Genomic DNA, 20,269 nt, shown 5'->3' on the forward strand with positions numbered 1-20,269 from the left:
GTCGATCAAAGCGGTAAACGGTTAACCATGAATTGCCTTTAAAAAACGGACGGGGATCGGTACCTTGCATCGCAGCAGAAGAGGAAGAAAGGTTATTGGAATTATGAACGGGATGGTTGGGCGGATTAGGTATTCCCTCCAAAACTAACATTCCGATCTCGAGTTTTAATTTTGTACGGGGTGGATGAAAGCTGAATTTGGTGCGGATTTCCAACAGGAAGATTATACTAACTATATAGCGTCGTCCAGACTGGAGGTAACTGTTGGGGTTGAGAAAATCCCTGAGCCGCGGTAACGTTAGAAAAAGTCGGCGGACAAAACGAGTGACTCATAATCGACGGTTGGGTAAGGGTAATGATAACGGTGGAGGGAGAAGTGTAAAAGAAATAGTCGGTGGAAAAGTTAACAGATGAGGTGCCATTTTCGGAAATAAAAATTAAAGATGTCGACGGTAACCAGAGGAAAAAAACCCAATGGTAAAAAAATTCAAAAATAAATTCACAATTCTTCAAAGCGGCATTATAATTGGAGAGGGAAAACACAATAAAAATTCAAAATTTAAAAAATAATGGTTATACAAGGTTTTATTCGCTCAATAAAACAAAAAACTCAGGGGCTCTTGTTACATTTGCACTAAAACCATGAAGATTAAAAGGGCCAAAAGGATAGTGGAAAGCTGTGTAGCCATTTTCTGAGTTGCGCTTGCTTTGAAAGCGCTAATAACAAATTCCTAACAAATTGGCTCTATACATTTTTGACGGCTCTCGTTAGAATTCCAGTTACTTCCTAGAAGTATAAATCACATCGCCGGGAAGCGGTGTACCATACACCTTAGAAAGATCTGAAAATTATCAGAAAGATCTCTAGATTCCTAGAAAGTTGTGTAAATTCCCAGAAAAGTCTGTAAATCCTCAGGTAAATTTATATATTCCCTGATGGAGCTCTAAATTCATAAATAATCTTAGATCTGTAAATTCCCAGATAGACCTGGCTTTTAAATTACCAGATAGTCAAATCCGTAAATTAATAAAAAAAAATCATTCGTATGACGCTACTATACGCATTTACCTCCCGCCATAATTTATTTACTTTCATCCGATAAATAATTTCACTAAAATTGTCCTCTTACTTTATACTTATGTTCTTACGTAACTTTTCAAGACTCAATTGATGTATTCGTGGATTTATGAATGAAATTCTTGACGAGTAGTAAAGAACGTCGTACAAGGCTTCGATCGCATTCAAAATCCACTATTCAGGTTCATTCTTTCTCATTAGGTAGTAAAAGCGAGGACAATGCGAAATTGTTTCTCTCACGATTGAAAACTCCACGTTTGTGACTGTTCTTTAAATCCGAAATAGACCTCGTTAATCAACGCTGTGTATAAATCGCGTTTATATTAAATAAAGCTTTGGATATTTCTCAAAGGAGAAGTTTCATGAGATTATATCCTCTAGAGTATTGGGAAAACATTGAACAGATATTGGATGGAAACACAATACATCATAAAATTCGTTAGCTTAGAAAGAAAATATTTGATGTTTATTCTCTTGTGAGAGATGGCGGTGAGATTTTTCATTTTCAACAAAAACTGTATTCGAATAAATTAAGGATTATTAGGGACAATGAAACAGATATTTCTGTCAGAAGACCACTTTCCTGAATTTAAAAACGCCCAAACGTTTTCGTACAACATTTTTAATTAATTGTCACCATGAAATTTATATGATTAAAACCGGCGTTAAATCATGCGGTTTTTTACCGAAGGCACATAAAGTATTAATATAAATCCAAAACAATTTTTTTGCAATAAAATGATGGTCGCAAATGTTTCGTTTGCAAGATATTCATAAAAGAGTCCTCAACATAGCATTTTTTTAAATTGTTTCCTCGAGAATCATAAGACGAAATTTTTTTTTTCTACAACTGTCAAAAAAACCTGTCATTTTCTGACGGATTTCGAAACGCGAAGTACTAGATTTTTAAACGGTTAATTAATAAGTAAGGTTGCTATTGACAACGTGCGCGAAATCGTCAACAGTGAAAAATAGTATATTAAGATACAAGTGTATAATCAAGTCTTTAAAGCACGCGCAACGAGTTTAACGCAAAGCGGAGTGCCTTTAACGTTGCAAGTGCTTTAAAGACCAATTATACACGTGTATCTTATAGTATTTTTTATTATACCTGCAGTATAATTTAAAAATAGGAAATACAATGAAGTCATATTGACGTTATACTCGAATACATGTTTAATTAAGTGGGCTGGGTGTTCGAAATTTCACGATTGCCATGGAAATGTCACTTGACGTTTGCTTATAATCATCATAATCTTTGTAAATAAAACGATTTCCGTTGAAAAAGATAATACACCGTCCATTAAATCGCTTGTTGTAAAATCTAAACAAACTTTGGTAGGTGTAAAATCCAAATCCAGTAAAGCCTATTATAAAGAATATGAAAAGTTGTTTCCATGGACGAATAGGAAGTTACTTACGAATACAGTCTTAAATGCATCCCTAATGCTGGCATATATGAAGGAAATGTCAAAGGTATTTAAATATTGTATATTTTGGTGCATTCATTCAAAACTAAAGCAATGCTGCGATTAAAAAGTGGAACAGATTTGGAAGCATACCCTAAATTACGCGCGTTTGTGAAAGCTTCAACCAAAGGATAGGTACAAAAGCCAAAGAAATGTTCTGCATTTACAGAAAGCGACCTAAGAGGATTTTTTATTTCATCCAGATGACAGTTTCAAAAGTCATACTTGAAGTATCGTTACTTAGCAACTTTAAAGCACGTGTGTTTTAAAGGCCCTTTTTCGCACGCATTTGAGTGTTTAAAACGGAGATTGTGATTCAGGTATAATAAAAAAGTATTTCGCGCACGTGACAAAGTTGAACTTAAACAGCAAATTTAATTAACAATCGGTTCAGTTGTAGAAAAAATATTGTATATAACACTAGCGCGAAGTTATTTCGCGCATTTGACTGATATTTTGACTCGGCTTCGCCTCGTCAAAATACCTTCAGTCTCAATGCGCGAAATTGAACTTCGCGCTCTTGTTATATAAATAACTATTATTAAATGCGGGGGTAAATGCTAAAACTAAAGTAACCCGTCCATAAAACTTCTCCCTAGTGATCAGCTAAGAAGGACGTGACTTTACAATTTCTGATTATTTACAAAAATTTCAAATTACTTATAAGCCGGTACGATTTGAAATGAAAGCCCTGTACAAAAATCAGAATTTCCAATCCGTTCGTACACAACCCTGTATAGAAAAATTAAAATAATATACTTTGTTAAGTAATCTTTTTTTCTTTTAGGGAAATATCGCTGAGTCAACAGAACTTTTTCAAAATGTTGGATGAAAAAATAGAAAATGTAAGATTACCGTAAAGTTCTTATTATTAAATGCGGGGGTAAATGCTAAAACTAAAGTAACCCGTCCATAAAACTTCTCCCTAGTGATCAGCTAAGAAGGACGTGACTTTACAATTTCTGATTATTTACAAAAATTTCAAATTACTTATAAGCCGGTACGATTTGAAATGAAAGCCCTGTACAAAAATCAGAATTTCCAATCCGTTCGTACACAACCCTGTATAGAAAAATTAAAATAATATACTTTGTTAAGTAATCTTTTTTTCTTTTAGGGAAATATCGCTGAGTCAACAGAACTTTTTCAAAATGTTGGATGAAAAAATAGAAAATGTAAGATTACCGTAAAGTTCTTACACGTTAACCACTAGTTATTTATAGGGTCCAGATTATGACGCGGCGTGCGAAGCAGAGAGAGCTGCGGAAGCGGCAAGATTACGCTCTTTACTACGGAACTGGGAAACTGCAAGTGCCGGATCGCGATCCTTGCCTACAACTCCAATTCGAAAAACAAAAGTACGCGGAAACCAGGAGAAACCAACCGATGGACCAATTCGTTCGAACGAACCCATACGATTAAATGAAAGGATTCATTCGCAGATTCCACCAAATGTTATACACCAGTCGTACGGGGTGACGCAGCCCGCTTATAGGCAAACTGTATATAATCCAGTCTACCAGCAGACCACTTCGAATTCTTACTCCCCAGCCATGCAGTATCAAGTGTTGAGTCCGATGTATATTAATCAGCAAAGCTATCAGCAACCTTCTCCAAAGCTTTATCCGAGTTACAACCAACATGGCAGCCCAATTAAAATGGTTTATCAAACCAATAACGTCAAACACATTCCTGTTGAGCAATCACAAATTAGTTATAGTCCGAGTCATAAAGTTTATGGATCTGTGCCAAAGAGTAGTAGCAGTTTTACAAACGGAGATCTTATAGTACAGCAACAAATTTATAATCAACAAATACAATATCAGCAGTCGCGGGAATATCAGCAATACAGGCAAAGTAAAGAACAAATGTTGCTGCAGCAGCAAGGATATCAATCCTCTAGAAGCTATCATAGCAGTGTGCATATTCCCATAGTCATGCATAATCAACAAAATGACGTGAGCCCTTTGCATAGAAAACAGTATGAGATGACGTGATTTGAAAGTGTCACTTAGGTATCAATAATTGGATTGGTGTTAAATGTATATATACTTAAATGTACTTTAATAAGTACCTATGTCAAAAGAAATGTCTATATATAGTTGAATGTATGTATATATATATTATATAGTAGTATACATTACTTTATTTATAGCATTACGCTTCCCTACGAATCTGTGCTTTGGTGCTCATTCATAAATTAATTATTGTAATAAATAATGCAAGGCCCAATATTACGCTCTATATTTACATCTAAGTAATGCTTGATTTTAGAACAACTGTTGCAAAATTTTACCCGTGGAGACCCAGCCAGGAATCTTTGATCGCTCGTACAAGCGTATTTGTTACTGCTAGTTTCACTTTTCGCATACAACGGTACCTCTGACAAGTCTAACGATCTATTTTCTCCATTACAAAGCATTATTATTGTTTACGGTTTAGCCGCGCCGATTTTAGGTTGTCACTCTTCATCTTCCTCTTTCTATCGTAAAGCATATCGACTTACATTTTGTTTAAATAAACAGCTGAAGGTTGAGTTAGAACGCATGGAATTTTAATTGCCATCATCCATATATATTGATCTCTGGCGATTGGATTTATAAATTTGGGATTCCAAAGTAATTTCAGACGGAATTTCACCTATAACTCATATCGTGAGAATATAATTTGCGTTCTTCCATCTTATCTTAAATACCGCCATTTGCATTTCGTACTTAGAGTGTACCTTTCTTTAGGTTTCGCCTGATATTTGTGTACCGCAATTTCCATCGACAGTTGCTGCTTTATCTACAATTAGCCATCTTATTTAAGAGGTATGTAAATTTTTAGGTTATCAAAGAGAGAGGTTATCTTTGATTTCTTCTAGGGTTTTAATTGTTAGTACCCGTTTAAGGACCATTTCAATTGTAATTTTAAGTACCACTTTTAAATCCGGATACGTTTGATTGTACCTACAATTCTTGTTCGACATACGAGTTTGGTAACCTTGGATTAAATCGGCCATTGCCTGCGAGTGCCAACACCGTTGACATATCTTTGCATCTGCTGATACCAAGCGGTCATTTTGCTGTGAAGTGGGTCAACGAGTCATGCATGAATGATAACAGCCGTTAATGGGCCCGTAAAAAAACTATGGTACGAAGAATCGATCTTGATGTCAACGGCTGTGCTGATTTAGAGAAAGAACTCGACCGAGCTATTTCCACCAAAGTTCTTTATTTTGTCTTCAAGCCCAAGAAGAGAATTTCCTGCCTATAATAATTGTATCAACATCATTGTCCAAACTGGAGTAAATAAGGTATGCATTTTTTTTATTATTCGAAGCATCAAATTGGCATAGGTTTAAAAAGAAAGTAAATTCATCAGTTGAAATTTAATTAGTCAAACGTTCAATAGAAAATATTTTCCAAATTCATGTGTCCACTCTATTTGTAATAAGGAAATGTGATTGTAAAGAGACAGCATCGTAAACTTTGTAACCAATGTATGCAAACCGTTGCGGTAATTTGGTGTTTGATTTGGCAAGCAAATTTTGCAATTAACTATCCACACCTCGGTGTGACCCCCACGGAGTCAATGGATTTGATGCATTTTCAATAGACTTGTTACATGTGGCATATAAGTCTACTTCCAAAGTTTCAACCGAATAGATTCAAACGTTTGGCAGGGCAGAGAAGCGTGACCCCAAGGGGTCATTGGATTTGACCCATTTTCAATAGGCTTATTACTTGTGGCATATATGTCAAATTTGCAAAGTTTGAACCAAATTGGTGGAAGCGTTTGACAGTAATCGTGTTCACGGACAGAAGGACACCATCGACTCTCCTATAAAGCTTACGTTGCTTTGCTTTGCCAGCTTAATAAGAAAGCTTATTTAAACACGCCTGTGATCGGGTGACCGTGACCTGCACCTGTTTCCACTTATCTATATCGCAAATGTAATTACATTTATTCCTAGCGCCAATTGCGGTTGTATATGCACCTATCGTATGAAACCGTTTACATTCCGCATGGAATGGAAAGGGTTTTGTTTTGTTTACATTTATGAAAGATTTTATATGTTATGCTTGACGTGCCACAAACACATTTACCAGATATGTAACGTGGTAAATAATAATAAATGAAATGAAATGCAATCAAAAGTTATGGACTAGAAACCAATTTTGAGTAGTAGCCCAATCTTGGTACTGTTTGAAATTATAGATTCTACAGGCCTCATTCTATAAGAAAATTTTTTTTCCGGACTTCCCTCAATCAAAAGTTATGGACTAGAAACCAATTTCGAAAGAGAATTCAAAGGGCTGTAACTTTTGATCTAGTAGTGAACCTTCCTTTTTTACCAAAAATCGACTACACCAAAATTTCTCAGGAAAACACTTTTTCTTATTAATGTTGGTGCGTAGAATCCAAAACAATTCGGGTTAGACTTCCCAATCAAAAGTTATGGACTAGAAACCAATTTCGAAAGAGAATTCAAAGGGCTGTAACTTTTGATCTAGTAGCCCAATCTTGGAACTGTTCTACAGGCCTACCATCATCTCTTGGTTTTGACATTGAATTTCTGGGTATTTTTCGCATTTTCTAACAATGTTTTGTTGGATTTTTGTTGGAAAGCCAGTTTCTGCACCACGAAATTCTATGCCTTACCCCCTAACATTGAACTCAACGCCCCTAATGAATACAACTCTGACGGTGAGTAAATTTATTAACAAAGACTGTTACAATTTATAATGCAGCAAGCAACAATATATTATGACTTATTGTAATATATTTTTATTGTTTTAGACTCATTCTTTTCTCTGTGGGTGGCAGCAGTGACGGTTGCAGTAAGGAAACCACGTCCATTTGCAGAAATCTGGAAATACAAGTCAGCTATGGAGTCACGTCAATTATGAGTACAACCAAAAAGTAGGGTACTCTTTGGTACAACTAATCGTGCGTATGAAATCGCTAAGAGCATCGGAACGCGCACGCATTACAGCATACACAAATGGGGTATCAAGATTGCCAAAAGGTGAAAAAACCTTGCGTTATGCGTTAGGTTTGTGTGTAAGGTTCAAAAAATCTAAAATTGAAATAATAAAAAGAAATAAAAAAATAAGGACTTCAAATAATTTAAACATTTCAAAAAATTAAGAGATTCAAAAAATTATTTCAAAAAAGTGATTAAAAAAAGTTTAAACGTGATTCAAAAAAATTAAGAGGATTCAAAAAAGATGAAAAGTGATTCAAAAAACTGGTGATCCAAAAATATATAAAATAATTAAAAAAATATAAGATGATTCAAAAAAGTTTAAAAGTGATTCAAAAAAATTTAAATGATTCAAAAAAGTTAAAAAGTAATTCAAAAAACTTAGAAGTGATTCAAAAAACTTAAAAGTGATTCAAAAAACTTAAAAGTGACTCAAAAAAGTTTATGAGTGATTCAAAAAAAGGTCAGGTGACTCAAAAAAGTTTAAAAGTGATTCAAAAAAGAAAAGATAATTCAAAAAAGATGAAAAGTGATTCAAAAAAGTTTATGAGTGATTCAAAAAAATTTAAAATGATTCAAAAAAGGTAGTGATTCAAAAAAGTTTAAAATCACTTAAGTTTTTTGAATCATTTCTAGGTTTTTTGAATTACTTTTTAACTTTTTTGAATCATTTAAATTTTTTTGAATCAGTTTTAAACTTTTTTGAATCACTTTTAACCGTTTTTGAATCACTTTTAAGTTTTTTGAATCACTTCTAAGTTTTTTTAATTACTTTTTAACTTTTTTGAATCATTTAAATTTTTTTGAATCAATTTTAAACTTTTTTGAATCACTGTAAACTTTTTTGAATCAGTTCTTAAACTACTTTTTCCCTTTTTTGAATCACTTAAATTTTTTTGAATCACTTTTAACTTTTTTGAATTACTTTTAAGTTTTTTGAATCACTACCTTTTTTTGAATACTTTTTTAACTTTTTGAATCACTACATTTGAATCTATTTTTAAGCTTTTGGCGAGGCTTTTGGGTTCTTTTTATGGAACTTTTTTAACTTTTGTTGTTTTTTTAATAGAAATTCAAAAAACTCGAAATAGAAAAATTCGAACATTTGAGGTGCATTTTAGGCTGACTTTTCACACCGACAGAAGAAGAATTCCCATTATCTAAGAAATCGATCTCATTTCACATTCTGTTGTTAACATAGTTTGTAAAAAATACATAATAATCTGAAATATATCCCTTACTTTATGATAACCTTCTACTTTGATTGACACATATTTTAACATATGATAGGTACCTTAGGATATTCTTAGTTGACGACTGGACCGTTGACAGTGCGCAATTCAATGTGGCATCCAGTAAACGTGCAGGATGCGTTTCATTGTGCTTCCTTCCCTAAATCAATGTTGCGGTTTGTGGGAAATCTCAGCGACCTGATACGGCAATCAACCATTCACCAAATACGTTGCTCTTCGAAGAATAAATTTCACATCAATGTATCGTCGGCGTCGTTTTGAGTGGATAGCGAGTAGGTAGGTTGTGCCTCCAGACAGGTCTGAAAAGTGAAATCGGATTGAAAAAGATCATAAGTATAAGCAAAGACAGTCTTTGGTTGCTATAAGCTTTGACTAAGTATATTGGTGGATAGGTAAGTATGTATCCCAGAGTTATAAGAGCGACGTATAAAAGAAGGAAACAAATTGAAAGGAAATCTTTCCAATTTTGCTGACCGACGAGGCAATCGATCAGCCGTAAACGGAACTCTAAAACCTTTATTAAGGATTCTCAGATCCTTTGTAATTTTGTATGGTTATCCGTCCGTCTGTCCGCCCGTCCGTGTACGCTATAACTTTTTAAAAGTGACCGATCTTATTGAAATTTGGTGTACGGGTGGTTTGAACATTATGGTAGGCTCAAAAGGAACTTCGAGTGAATCCGGGAACAAGATAACAGCGTGGACGGGTTATAATCATTCAATACAACTCCCCTATGTGGTCTCGATCAAAAGTTTTAGAGCCAAATGTACCAAAAATTATTCTTTACACATTTGATAATCGAGTACTTATACTTAGGTGATTCAGAAATACGCCAGTGCTCGACCACAAAATTGAACCGTATTTTCTAGTCATTAATTTGATTCTACTAGGTATATTTTCAATAAATATGCATTATTATGTATTCAGTAAGCAAATAATTGTAATTCGAGAGTTTTGAAAATGGCAAATGCAGCACAACCAAATTTCTCATTAATATTGGAAAACTAAGCAATAAATCGTATTAGGTATTTATGGAACCCAATGGAATAGAGAATGTCTCATTAAAATGCTCACCTAAGGGGATGAATCGAAGGTAAGTCTTGAAATTTAAAGAATCTTTTGGAATCAAGTTAGTGTAATTAAATTTTAAACGCTCGTGATTCAGTATTTATTATGTAAGGATGGGATGGAAATTTATCAAATTCATGCTTTAAAATGAAGGTACAACGGGCGAAAGGGGATGTGTAATGACGCTTAGAAAAGAGGTCGGGCTTCATAATAACGAGTGCTGCAGTAGTTGGGAAATGATTCTTAGGCAAATTAATTGGGAAGTCGACTGATATATTTAATACCAAACAACAAAGTCAAAAATAACTTGAAAGTGGCATATTAAGAAAAAAGAAATAAGAATTGATAATGGAAATTAAAAGAAATATGGTAATGACGGAAAATGACTATCTATGTGATGGTAGGTACTTCTCTTTCAGGATATTTCTCCCGATACATTCTAACCCCGGCAAAGCTATTTTTACTTGCTAAAATGTACCTACACTTCTTACATATAAACTTTTCATTATGAGTAAACAACAATAATAATTCAATAATAGCAACTGACAGTTGTAATAACAACATAAACAGTGCTATTTTTCGGGGAGAGCACCCTAAAATCTAATCCTTATTTAACTTGTTTCGTCCATGGCACACTTATTTCAGCTGTAATGAAATAATCGCATTTTCTCATAACAATTGTTTTATAACTATATCACGAATTCTGAATAAAATTCTGTTACGAATAAGGAAATATAAAAATATAGTTCCATTTAAAATACCAATATGGTTGGTATTCACAGTTTGAGAAACACTGGTTGCCAAAAATTTGTTTTGAGCCCATTAATAGTCTTGTGATCGACCTGGTAGCTCTTAATAGTTCTCGAGATGGCAATCGTGCACAATGTACAGTGCGTTCGAGATAAGCTTACTAGCTCTTTTATTGGACGATATACGAAAACATTGTAGTGACTAGTGACAAGAGCGTAATAGGACAGGTATCGACATCCTGACAACGCACGGTATGCTAGATTTCATGTTTTCTAAATATAATCACGGATTTCTCCATTTTTTTTGGTATACCAATCAGTCGTATGTATATTGTATGTTGTCGTACAGTAAATCGATTGCTCTTTTCAATTATAACTTATAAAAAATTTGAAAAACAAAAGTTGCATCGACTTCCGGTTTAACCGGAAGTGATACCGGGCATTTCAATCGGATAGTTCGTAAGGTCACATAAAATTATATTGATAATTTTTTTGTATCTTACCAAATAAAAGAGCAACCCTCTAATGTCGAACACACTGTATAGTTTTAATAAGGAAGTGCATGATGCTGTTTTGAATTAAACATTATAAAAAGTTGATGCATTTAAATACCGGGTGATTCTATAGAAGTGCTGATCGTTTGAATTTGCCGCAAATCAAAACACCTTTGAAGTGGTGCTAACCAATGATCATTTACTATTACAGTGGTAGGTATACCATGCAATGCGCCATGCAAGAGTTATAAAATAGAAAACCATGTTAATCTTCCTTTCAGAACGTATAGTCACTTAAAAAATGTGTACCTACCCTTTAAATTTCAACTAAAGTGATCCCACTTGTAGTATTAACGCGAACGATGCACCAAAGAAGTAGCTCCAACATTTAATTCTTAATCCATCTGCAGTGGACCACTTTCGCAAGTGATGCGGTATTAAGGAAAGCAATCTGAAAAGTAATGAAACGGAGTGAGTGCGAGCGCTGTTTTTTTAATTTCCGGCAAGCTTTCAAGAATATAAAGAAATGCCAAGTCGGTACCAAAAAGATTGCACAATCAAAGTTACTTATTTGTTTAATGTAAGTAACCAGTTTGAGAAATCTGTGAACCTATACGCTGTGCAATGCCCTCTTCATAAAATGCTGCTGCCATCCTGCCAATGATTTGAAGTGAGCTCTGGCGGTCTCTTTGATCTCCTGGGCAGTTTGTAAAAGCTGCTCCCCGATCCCCTTCTTCAGTTCAACTAAATGATGGAAGGCGCTAGGTCGGAACTACCTATATATGGTGGATGCTCGTTGAAATGCCTCACATTGCGGTGATTGTTGTCCCTAGCTACATATAGGTTCAAGAAGCAACACACCTATTTCCCAGTACCAAAACCATACCTACATGGGTGAAGATTTGAATTTTTTCGGTTTGGAAAATATGTGTGAATCTATTCTTGTGATCGTCATTTGAGGCGTTTCATAGACTCCCTGTCGTATTAGCTGGATGGATTTAAAAATCCATATATTATGTTCGAATTTACCTTTCGTACTTTTACGTCCAAGGTAAAAATGGTTTAAGGCCAGGACAGAATTCAATAGATTTTTCTTGCACTCATAATGGCATTAATAGTGAAAACTTTGTAATCAAAATTTGGAAAAAAACTAACCCAAAATGACTGATTCCATCGTTTTTTAAACGTGTTGTATAATGAGGAGGGGTTTAAAGAAAATCTTTTTAACACGTTTTTTATAGCCGAAACAGACAAATAAAAAAACGTGTTAAAAAGATTTTCTTTAAACCCCTCCTCATAACCCAAAATGATTAGTAGGTAGATATTTAGGAGTTTAACGCTCCAGGATATTTTAGAGAATTTACAAAACCAGCAATTTGGCGTAGGTACCTATATAACTTTTCCCCCTTTGTGAGAAGTAATAACTGTCATAAAAATTACACAATATTTCCTCAGATTACATTTATTTTAATAAATACCTACATAAATCAAACAAATTCCTACAATCACTCTAAAAAGAGAGAAAACCTAATTACAACTGAAATTAAATCTTCCTCCTGACCAATTAACTAAACCTACCTTACTTAATGCAAGATCAACGGAAATAATAAAAGTTATAAAACAGTCCGTACCTTTCTTCATTGAAGTTTATTAACGTTGTATTGGGCGCTTGATCGGATTGAGTTGCAGGATGCCAACGGCGTGGACACCAACGCAGGGTTGCTGCTCGTTCTCTTTTTCCAGAAATCAACTTCACGTAGAGGTGTTGGAATATGAACATTAGAAAAGTTCACCAAAATGTTTCGATTCTCGTACCGATTACCCAATCTTCATTACGAAACAAACGCAGGCGGAAAAAATACAAATAGGCAATCTACAGAACAAAACGCTGCTTTATTAAATGCCCATTTACCAATAGAAATTTCACACTGTGATATTTTGTTTATTTTACCTAAGTATTGGACTGTATTTTAACATGACCCCTTATTATTTTATTTATAGGGGTAAATTGCTCTGTTAGTAGCTGCACTGTTTATAGTACCAATATGTTTGACGACACTATGATACTATGATAGCTGGAATATTATACATATTATTTAGATATTCGTTTTCCTTAATGTGATTAACGTGATTTAATAAAAGACATTATTATTATTATATGAAGAATAAAGATACACAGAGACACATAAAAAATGTTCCCCAAAATCTGACCAGCCGAGCTTTTTAGTCACAGGCGCACACACACAGAAGAATTTATAAGATATTCAAAAAAGTGGTTCCCAGTAGCTTCCAAAATTAGTAAGGTATTTTGATTTGTTTATTAGCAAAAAAAGGGATGAAAAACTCAATACGCTACCCCATACTTAAGAAGTATTTCATAAAGATAATCAAAACTCACGCTTCCCACGTGGAATATAAACACGTTTGATACGAATGGAGCACATACAACCGCACTTGCCTGCGATTCATTTTCAAATGAATAACGTACATGCTACATGATAAACAGAAACAGGTTACCTAATCACATGCCTACCTTATATACGAGTAGGTAGTTAGTCATAGGGATTTTGTATTGTTTTTTCCTATGTCTATGTACTTTTAAATGATAAAATCTGTTTTGAAGGACGCCTAATCTATGCAACCAAAATAACTTCTTAAAACAAGTATAAAGATCTGGCTGTCATATAAATTAATTTGAATATTGTTGCTTTGGCTTCACAGAAAATAAATCTCTTGCGCTGCTTATACTTTTACCGGCACTATACCTACCAATTGACAGTATCAACTTTTGCTTCATTGCGTACACGAACGAAAATAAAATAAGCCAAAGCAACAATATTCAAATTAATTAATAGGACAGTCAGATATTTATTTGTTTAAGATGTTTTTTGATTTTATAAAATTAGGCGCTCCTCAGAAGAGAGAGAAAAATGTTAAGTACACGTAAATCCCTATGTCTGCGTTCGTCCGTCCATCACACTCACACATACTACTTTTACACGACTGGACCGATTTGGGATTTGCAAAAAGTATTTGAAAACTTGATATTATACGTAGTAGAATAAGTTATTTTACAATTGGCAATGTATTTGTTGATACATTTAATTTAACTATGGGAAAAACTGACACGTACTACTTGTGTGAAACTTAACAACGTCGACGATAGCTCGCCGTTTATTTGATAGAGAATGGGGCAAGGATCTTGTGCCTACCGGTATTTTTTCCCGGTCCCAGCATTGCCATTATTAGGAGGAAAATAAGCTTGCGTCATTTATGTTTGCATAATGACTTTTTAACTTGTTTCTATAATTTACGCTACTGCTGGTACCTACGCAATCAGAAGCTATTAAAGTACACGATTATTACCGACCACGTGACGTCACCTGCGCGCCTCGAGATATTCTTTCTCCGTGGCAGCTGTAAATATAAATTTTTTAACGTAACGTAACGTAATTTATCAATACCCCACTATAACTTATAAGATAACAATTACTCACATTGACCAGCCATTTAGGATGATACAGTGCTATTCATTTAGAAGTAGACAGTTCTTATACATTTCAAAATCAAATAGGTACATAGATATAGCACCAGGGATGGTGATCTCGTGAGGAGTCAGTACCCCATCAGTTTGCAACGTAGCAGATACGGAGAAAATTTAAATTAAGTTCTCCATACCCATGCAACCCCATACACCACAACTTTTACGTTAAAATTAAACTCAAACGATAATAAATTCCTTAACTTAATAATGATCGATGATTCCCTAAAAGTAGAATTATACAGGGTATTACATATAATACATTAAAAAAAAATTGGGTGGTAGAGGACACAATCACTTTTTCCAAATAAACCGAGAGTCCAACGTATTTCGTTTGGGAGCCACCCCCACAAAAGTAGTGAAATTTACATTTCTTCTTTAGTTTTTTCTCAGCAACCATAAGAGTTAGAGTCACTATTCATCTACAATTAATGAATGGGTCATTCTCCAGAAATGGCAAAATAAGGTTTTCGAAAAAAAAAACTTTTTTTTTTCTAAAATATCAACCATTTTCAAGGAGGTGTTGAATATACAGTTTTCCAATTTAGAAACATAGTTGGTCCAGATCGATTGCTCAGCTTTTCCAAAAAATACCTATTTTTCAAACCTTAATTTCACGGAGTTGAGGAGAGGTATCACGGAGTTGAGAAAAATCTGTATTTAAACGTAAAAAAATGCAGTATATATATTTTGAAAAAGAAGAGCTACATGGAAAATTAAGAAAACTTATATTTCAAAAGGTTGTTGGGAAATGAATATCGACCCCGATGAATTGACGGTTTACCAAGAACTTCGATTACATCCCTCAGTTCCATCACAGCTCTGTCCTCTTTGTTTGGAAATACAAACTTGCCGCCAACTGCTGTTCTCATAAAGAACACACCAAATTCATTTTCATTTTCTACTGCTTCAATGTAAGCTATATAGAACTTCATATTCTTTTTCCCTACGAATTAATAAGGTTAGAAATACACACTATTTAAGAATTTGTCAAGTTAGGTACCTTGTAGCTGTACCACAACATAGTCACCGACATCAAGATCACTGAAATTGTGGATTATTGTCTCAGTATCTTGGTGACATTCAGAACTAGCACTAGATGTTTCATTATCGCTGTCAATTTTTCGATCCAAATCCATCTCTAATAATTGCAATGCTGTGATAATGTTAAGAAAACACAATTTAGTGGACTTATAGATAGCTGAAAATTTTAAAATGAAAAGGATACGTGATGGTTTCGAAAGTTGTATGGTGCCCAGACCGTAGTGAATACAGATTTCATCTGGCTTACATTCTAAGCAGGAAAGTTCACGTGCTTGTATCATAAAGGGCTTTTGAGAAGACCACGTAAGCTCATGAACTTTCATTGTTCCTTTAAAAGTGCAGAGATTTTTTGGTACAATAGCGTCGATATCAGTAATCTTTTGACTGGGTACGGAATATATTCGGATGTTTCTTGTATTTTCTTTCAACTCTGTAACTAGAGTCCCAAAATCAGAGATATCATTGCCTCTACCAACCAAGACGTCGGCAGTTCGTTTCAAGCAGCCACCTACGCCATCGGGTGCTCCCTTTCCATGCCCTTTTTCACTGAAATGCCATCGAAAGGTCCGAATTCCCAACATTTTCGCAACGAACCCTACCATCAAATGAAACATTTTTTTGTTACGATATTGTGTGGACGGTCCGTCGCTTAGGAAATTCGCATGTCGGATGTTTGGTACCAGCTCCTTGATATCTTCTAGCAATGGTTCGAGGTGGGCACAGATTGCCGACGGGTCATGTCGCAGATCTTCACAAAATGTACAACATGATAAAGGTTTAAGTTGAGATTGTTCATTTCTATAATATATTACAATCGTATGTAGAGATATTTGGGGCTTCGAACCACCAAAATGCGCAGACTGTACTTCCTCGCCGTATTTACAATTATAGTTTTCGCTGAAATCCATGTGCAAAAGAACTTCGTCATTTTTGAGCTCTGTTTTAATTTTATCAATAACTTGATATTGGTGCTGAATATTCCTGACATGGAGGAAAAAAGAATCGATGCAATCCTCAAGCGCTAGCAGCATTTCTCCTTTTGTAGTTTTCACAGTTTCCTTTAATGTTTTTTGACAAATCTTATCTTCTCCTTTTATGGTGACGTTAACTCTTTTCGATATCCAACGACAATATTCTGCTGGTTCTGTGATGAGAAAACTGCTATCCATTCTGTTTATTTTTGTGCCTTTGCAATCCGGGCATTTTCTTTCAAGACAAGGTTCTTTGGGGATTTCGGATTCTGACTTGCAACACAAGCTTCTGATTACATCCTTCTCAGACGATTCATTGATTATGTTTAGTTGTTTCAGTTTCCTCACAAGTAATGACATGTTAGCATGAGTGGAACACAGACACGTTTCCCTGCATCTCGCGTTATAGGAATCAATACCCAGAACGGGCGGAGTTTGCAGAAGCTGGCATAACTGATCTTAAGATTAGAATGGGCAGCAAGGAACTTCTTGTGTAGATTCATAAGCGAGTCATTGAGATATCTCTTTTGTTTCTTACATTTCCTGAATGTTACTGTATCCTTTTTTCCTGGACACATCCTGCTGTTCTCGTCCATTTCAAGAAAATCTGTTATACGTAAATCCTGAAACGTTTCAGTAATTCTTTCTTTTTAGAAGGCAGTGGTATTGATTTTTTGTAGATTTTTCGTGAATATGATAGGTTTCTGATATACTGCATACATTTGTGTTTTTTGACAATTTTGCCAGACAAATTTGCAACAAAATTTGCTTTATCACGACTGTTTTCTAAATTGGCCAAATTGTTCTTAATCTGAGAAGTGATTACCTCGCCTACTAGCAGTCTCTTTTTCACTTCATTAGAGACGGTTTGATTCCCTATAATCAACTTCACATTCTTTTCGGGCGTTGCCAGCGTTAGCCAATGGCTAGGGTAGGTTGGGGAGAGCTAATACACCACCACTCCAAGGTCACCACACGTTCAAGGTCAAGGTCATGATACTTCAAGGTCGAGGTCATGGTTACTTCAAGATTACCACACATTCAAGGTCTAGGTGATTACCACTCCTCAAGTACTGTACAGTTAAATGGGTCACCCATCATCAGGATACAAAAACACAAGTAATTTTTAACATAACTATTTATTTTTTAAGATACAGAGCTCATACTGTAAAAAATACAGATATACTGATTTGGTAGCACTGCAATGAAAAAGGGGGAGATCGAAACATAAATGGAAATTAAGTAAAACATTTCTTAACTCCATTATTGAATATATTTACATACTTACAAATTAAAATTGTTTATTATATATACAAAGCCAATTACTAACTACATCTCGATATCTACGAATATATTCCCTACAAGATTCAGATAAACTAACCCTATTCCAATATGTGGTGTTATGTAATTCTAAATATCTAAAGCTAACATCCTTAAAATAATCACTATTAAATAAATCAATATTATGACTAACTATATTTAGACTATCTATTAAACTACTTACAAGAGTTTTACTTAAAATTAAATCACTAGTTATTTCGTCTATTAATTCCACTACAGTGTCTTTGGCCTCCTCTTCAAACTTAACCAGATCAATGTCCGCTAGTTTATCATGTTTCCACTTCAACTCAGCTTGGACAATGACCGGTAAGTTGTCCCATTCCAAATGTCTGGGTAAGATTTTCTTTATGCATAGGTTATACAATGTATCACAATGCGTATCACAATGTGTAACACGTTTCCGCATACCTTGCATAATGTCCATGAATCTTCCCAGCTTAAATGTCCAATCATTGGAAAAGGACAGTCGCATAGACTCGAAGAAGTTGGAGACCAATAACAACTCTTCAAAATCAATATTATGGTGATCACTTAATTGATCTAAAGCGTCTTCACTTAAACTTAACCCCCATGCACTAATTATATCAGCCATTATACTCAAAGTTTGAAACGATTTATACACTGTAAGAATCGGGCGCGAACTGCTACGGTATACTATAGCATTATCTTTCGTTATATATCCAAATACCCCACTACTTGTCTGAGAGAGGTCACGAGAGGTCATTGACCTTGACCTTGACCTTGAACCAGGGGGGCTCCGCCCCCCCTGGACCCCCCCGGGACTCTCGCTTTCCACAAATCTCTCGCTTTATACTGATCTCTCGCCTTATATTGATCTCTCGCCTTATATTGATCTCTCGCTTTATATTGATCTCTCGCTTTATATTAATCTCTCGCTTTATATTAATCTCTCGCTTTATATTAATCTCTCGCTTTACCGAGGTCTCTCGCTTTATATTGATCACTCGCATAATCCCGATCTCTCGCTTAACCCAGTCTCTCGCTCTCAACACCTGCATTTACACTTCATTTCCATTTCTTACCTTTGTACCGGTAATAATGTCTCGCATTTTATCCAATTTCGCTATGTGTGGTGAATATACCGATTGTGTTACAGTGCAAAGTAGTGGTGCAATAGTGGGTGCTAGTGCCCCGAAAGTTAATATCCTTCAAAATGTGGTGGTTCGTGCTGCTAAGTCAACACGTCCATCCATTTTACGTGCATTATTGTCACGAGAGTCCATGGGGCAGAGCACACAAGTAGCTGAAGAGGGTTGTCACCCAATAGCACTTCCTTTACCTCCAATCCGCGATGATTCTTCTGCTAATGATTATAAGGACTTCCCGGAGACCTTAGAATGGTTAGTTGAGAGAACCCTATCGCCATCAAACATTTCTACTAAACCCCTTAATTTAGCAGAAATTTTTGATAACATAACACCTACACAGGATATAGTTAAGGTAAGTGATGTAGCAGAGCCTTTAGTAGTGTCTGATGCGGATTGTATTGTTATTTCAGATGATGAATGTTGTGCACATGCATCATCTGAAGTAACGATACCGTCCGTATCTATTACCTCTAAGGAAGTGTCATCATTTATTCTTGATGAGAATTGCATTGCAGCGCTCAATGAAGAGTGGTCGACCGCTTCTTCATTGAATGCTGCACTGGATATAGTAAAGATAAGTGATGTTGCAGAGCCTTTAGTAGTATCCGATGTGGATCGTATTGTTATTTCAGAAGATGCATGTACACATCATGTATCATCTGAAGCAACGATACCATCCGTTTCTATTACCTCTGAGGAATTGCCATCATTTATTCTTGATGAGAATTGCATTGCAGCATTCAATGAAGAGTGGACGACCACTCCTTCACTGAATGCTACAATGCAATCCTCTTCTGTAATGAATTTTCCTCCCCCACCTTATTCCGAAGATGATGCCGTGAAATATATTGCACCGCTACTCCCCATGGCTCCAAACAACGAAAAAAATATACGTCAACTATATCAGCTAGGCTGTGATTATATTTATGCCAATAATGCACGTTTGACAAAACGCCCTGGTTCAGACGCCTATTGGCGTCTGAATTCCAGGGTGTCGAAGATCGGTAGGATGAAGGGTGCACTAGCACATCGATTATTTAAAAATACAAACTATAATCAAAATTTTAAGTTTGCATTAAAAAATAATATTAACATGGATCAACTAAATATATTGTTTCGGATAAATAAATATTAGATTCTTTCCACTTTCCCCATTTACACCCATCCCTCTTTCCCTTTTT

General features: G+C 35.1%; 3 protein-coding genes across 4 annotated transcripts in view; 2 read left to right on the forward strand and 1 right to left on the reverse strand.

Moving 5' to 3' along the window:
• Positions 1 to 4,780, forward strand: part of LOC116164736 — an 84,124-nt gene extending 79,344 nt beyond the window's left edge. Inside the window, exons 4-5 of one of the 2 annotated variants that reach the window (XM_031478952.1) lie at positions 3,334 to 3,391; positions 3,770 to 4,780. In XM_031478952.1, coding sequence (XP_031334812.1) covers positions 3,334 to 3,391; positions 3,770 to 4,543 — 832 coding nt within the window. In that variant the 3' untranslated portion in view covers positions 4,544 to 4,780. Of the gene's footprint in view, positions 1 to 3,333; positions 3,392 to 3,663; positions 3,722 to 3,769 lie in introns of both variants that reach the window. The other variant, XM_031478953.1, reaches the window with a different exon arrangement.
• A 10,407-nt stretch (positions 4,781 to 15,187) lies between these two features.
• On the reverse strand, positions 15,188 to 16,303 carry LOC116164786. Its single transcript, XM_031479008.1, has 4 exons — positions 16,144 to 16,303; positions 15,852 to 16,097; positions 15,627 to 15,779; positions 15,188 to 15,569 (listed from the first exon to the last, which is right to left on the reverse strand). Exons 2-4 carry the CDS (start codon positions 15,988 to 15,990, stop codon positions 15,340 to 15,342), a joined length of 522 nt encoding a protein of 173 aa, XP_031334868.1. The 5' UTR covers positions 15,991 to 16,097; positions 16,144 to 16,303; the 3' UTR covers positions 15,188 to 15,339.
• Positions 16,304 to 19,000: 2,697 nt separating this feature from the next.
• On the forward strand, positions 19,001 to 20,267 carry LOC116162989. The gene is made up of 2 exons (XM_031476802.1): positions 19,001 to 19,440; positions 19,499 to 20,267. Exons 1-2 carry the CDS (start codon positions 19,039 to 19,041, stop codon positions 19,532 to 19,534), a joined length of 438 nt encoding a protein of 145 aa, XP_031332662.1. The 5' UTR covers positions 19,001 to 19,038; the 3' UTR covers positions 19,535 to 20,267.
• The last annotated feature ends 2 nt before the right edge of the window (positions 20,268 to 20,269 follow it).

The sequence above is a fragment of the Photinus pyralis genome, unplaced genomic scaffold (assembly GCF_008802855.1).
Source record: "Photinus pyralis isolate 1611_PpyrPB1 unplaced genomic scaffold, Ppyr1.3 Ppyr1.4_LG2, whole genome shotgun sequence".
In the NCBI taxonomy this organism is placed as follows: Eukaryota; Metazoa; Arthropoda; class Insecta; order Coleoptera; family Lampyridae; genus Photinus; species Photinus pyralis.

Excerpts from the sequence above, each read along its gene's own strand:
- LOC116164786 (XM_031479008.1), bottom strand. The coding sequence starts at position 15,990 with ATGAAAGTTCATGAGCTTACGTGGTCTTCTCAAAAGCCCTTTATGATA. Across the intron at positions 15,780-15,851 it reads ACAACTTTCGAAACCATCAC|CATTGCAATTATTAGAGATG; the intron begins GTATCCTTTTCA and ends ACATTATCACAG. Across the intron at positions 15,570-15,626 it reads TGTTGTGGTACAGCTACAAG|GGAAAAAGAATATGAAGTTC; the intron begins GTACCTAACTTG and ends ATTAATTCGTAG.
- LOC116162989 (XM_031476802.1), top strand. The coding sequence starts at position 19,039 with ATGTCTCGCATTTTATCCAATTTCGCTATGTGTGGTGAATATACCGAT. Across the intron at positions 19,441-19,498 it reads CTACACAGGATATAGTTAAG|ATGATGAATGTTGTGCACAT; the intron begins GTAAGTGATGTA and ends TTGTTATTTCAG.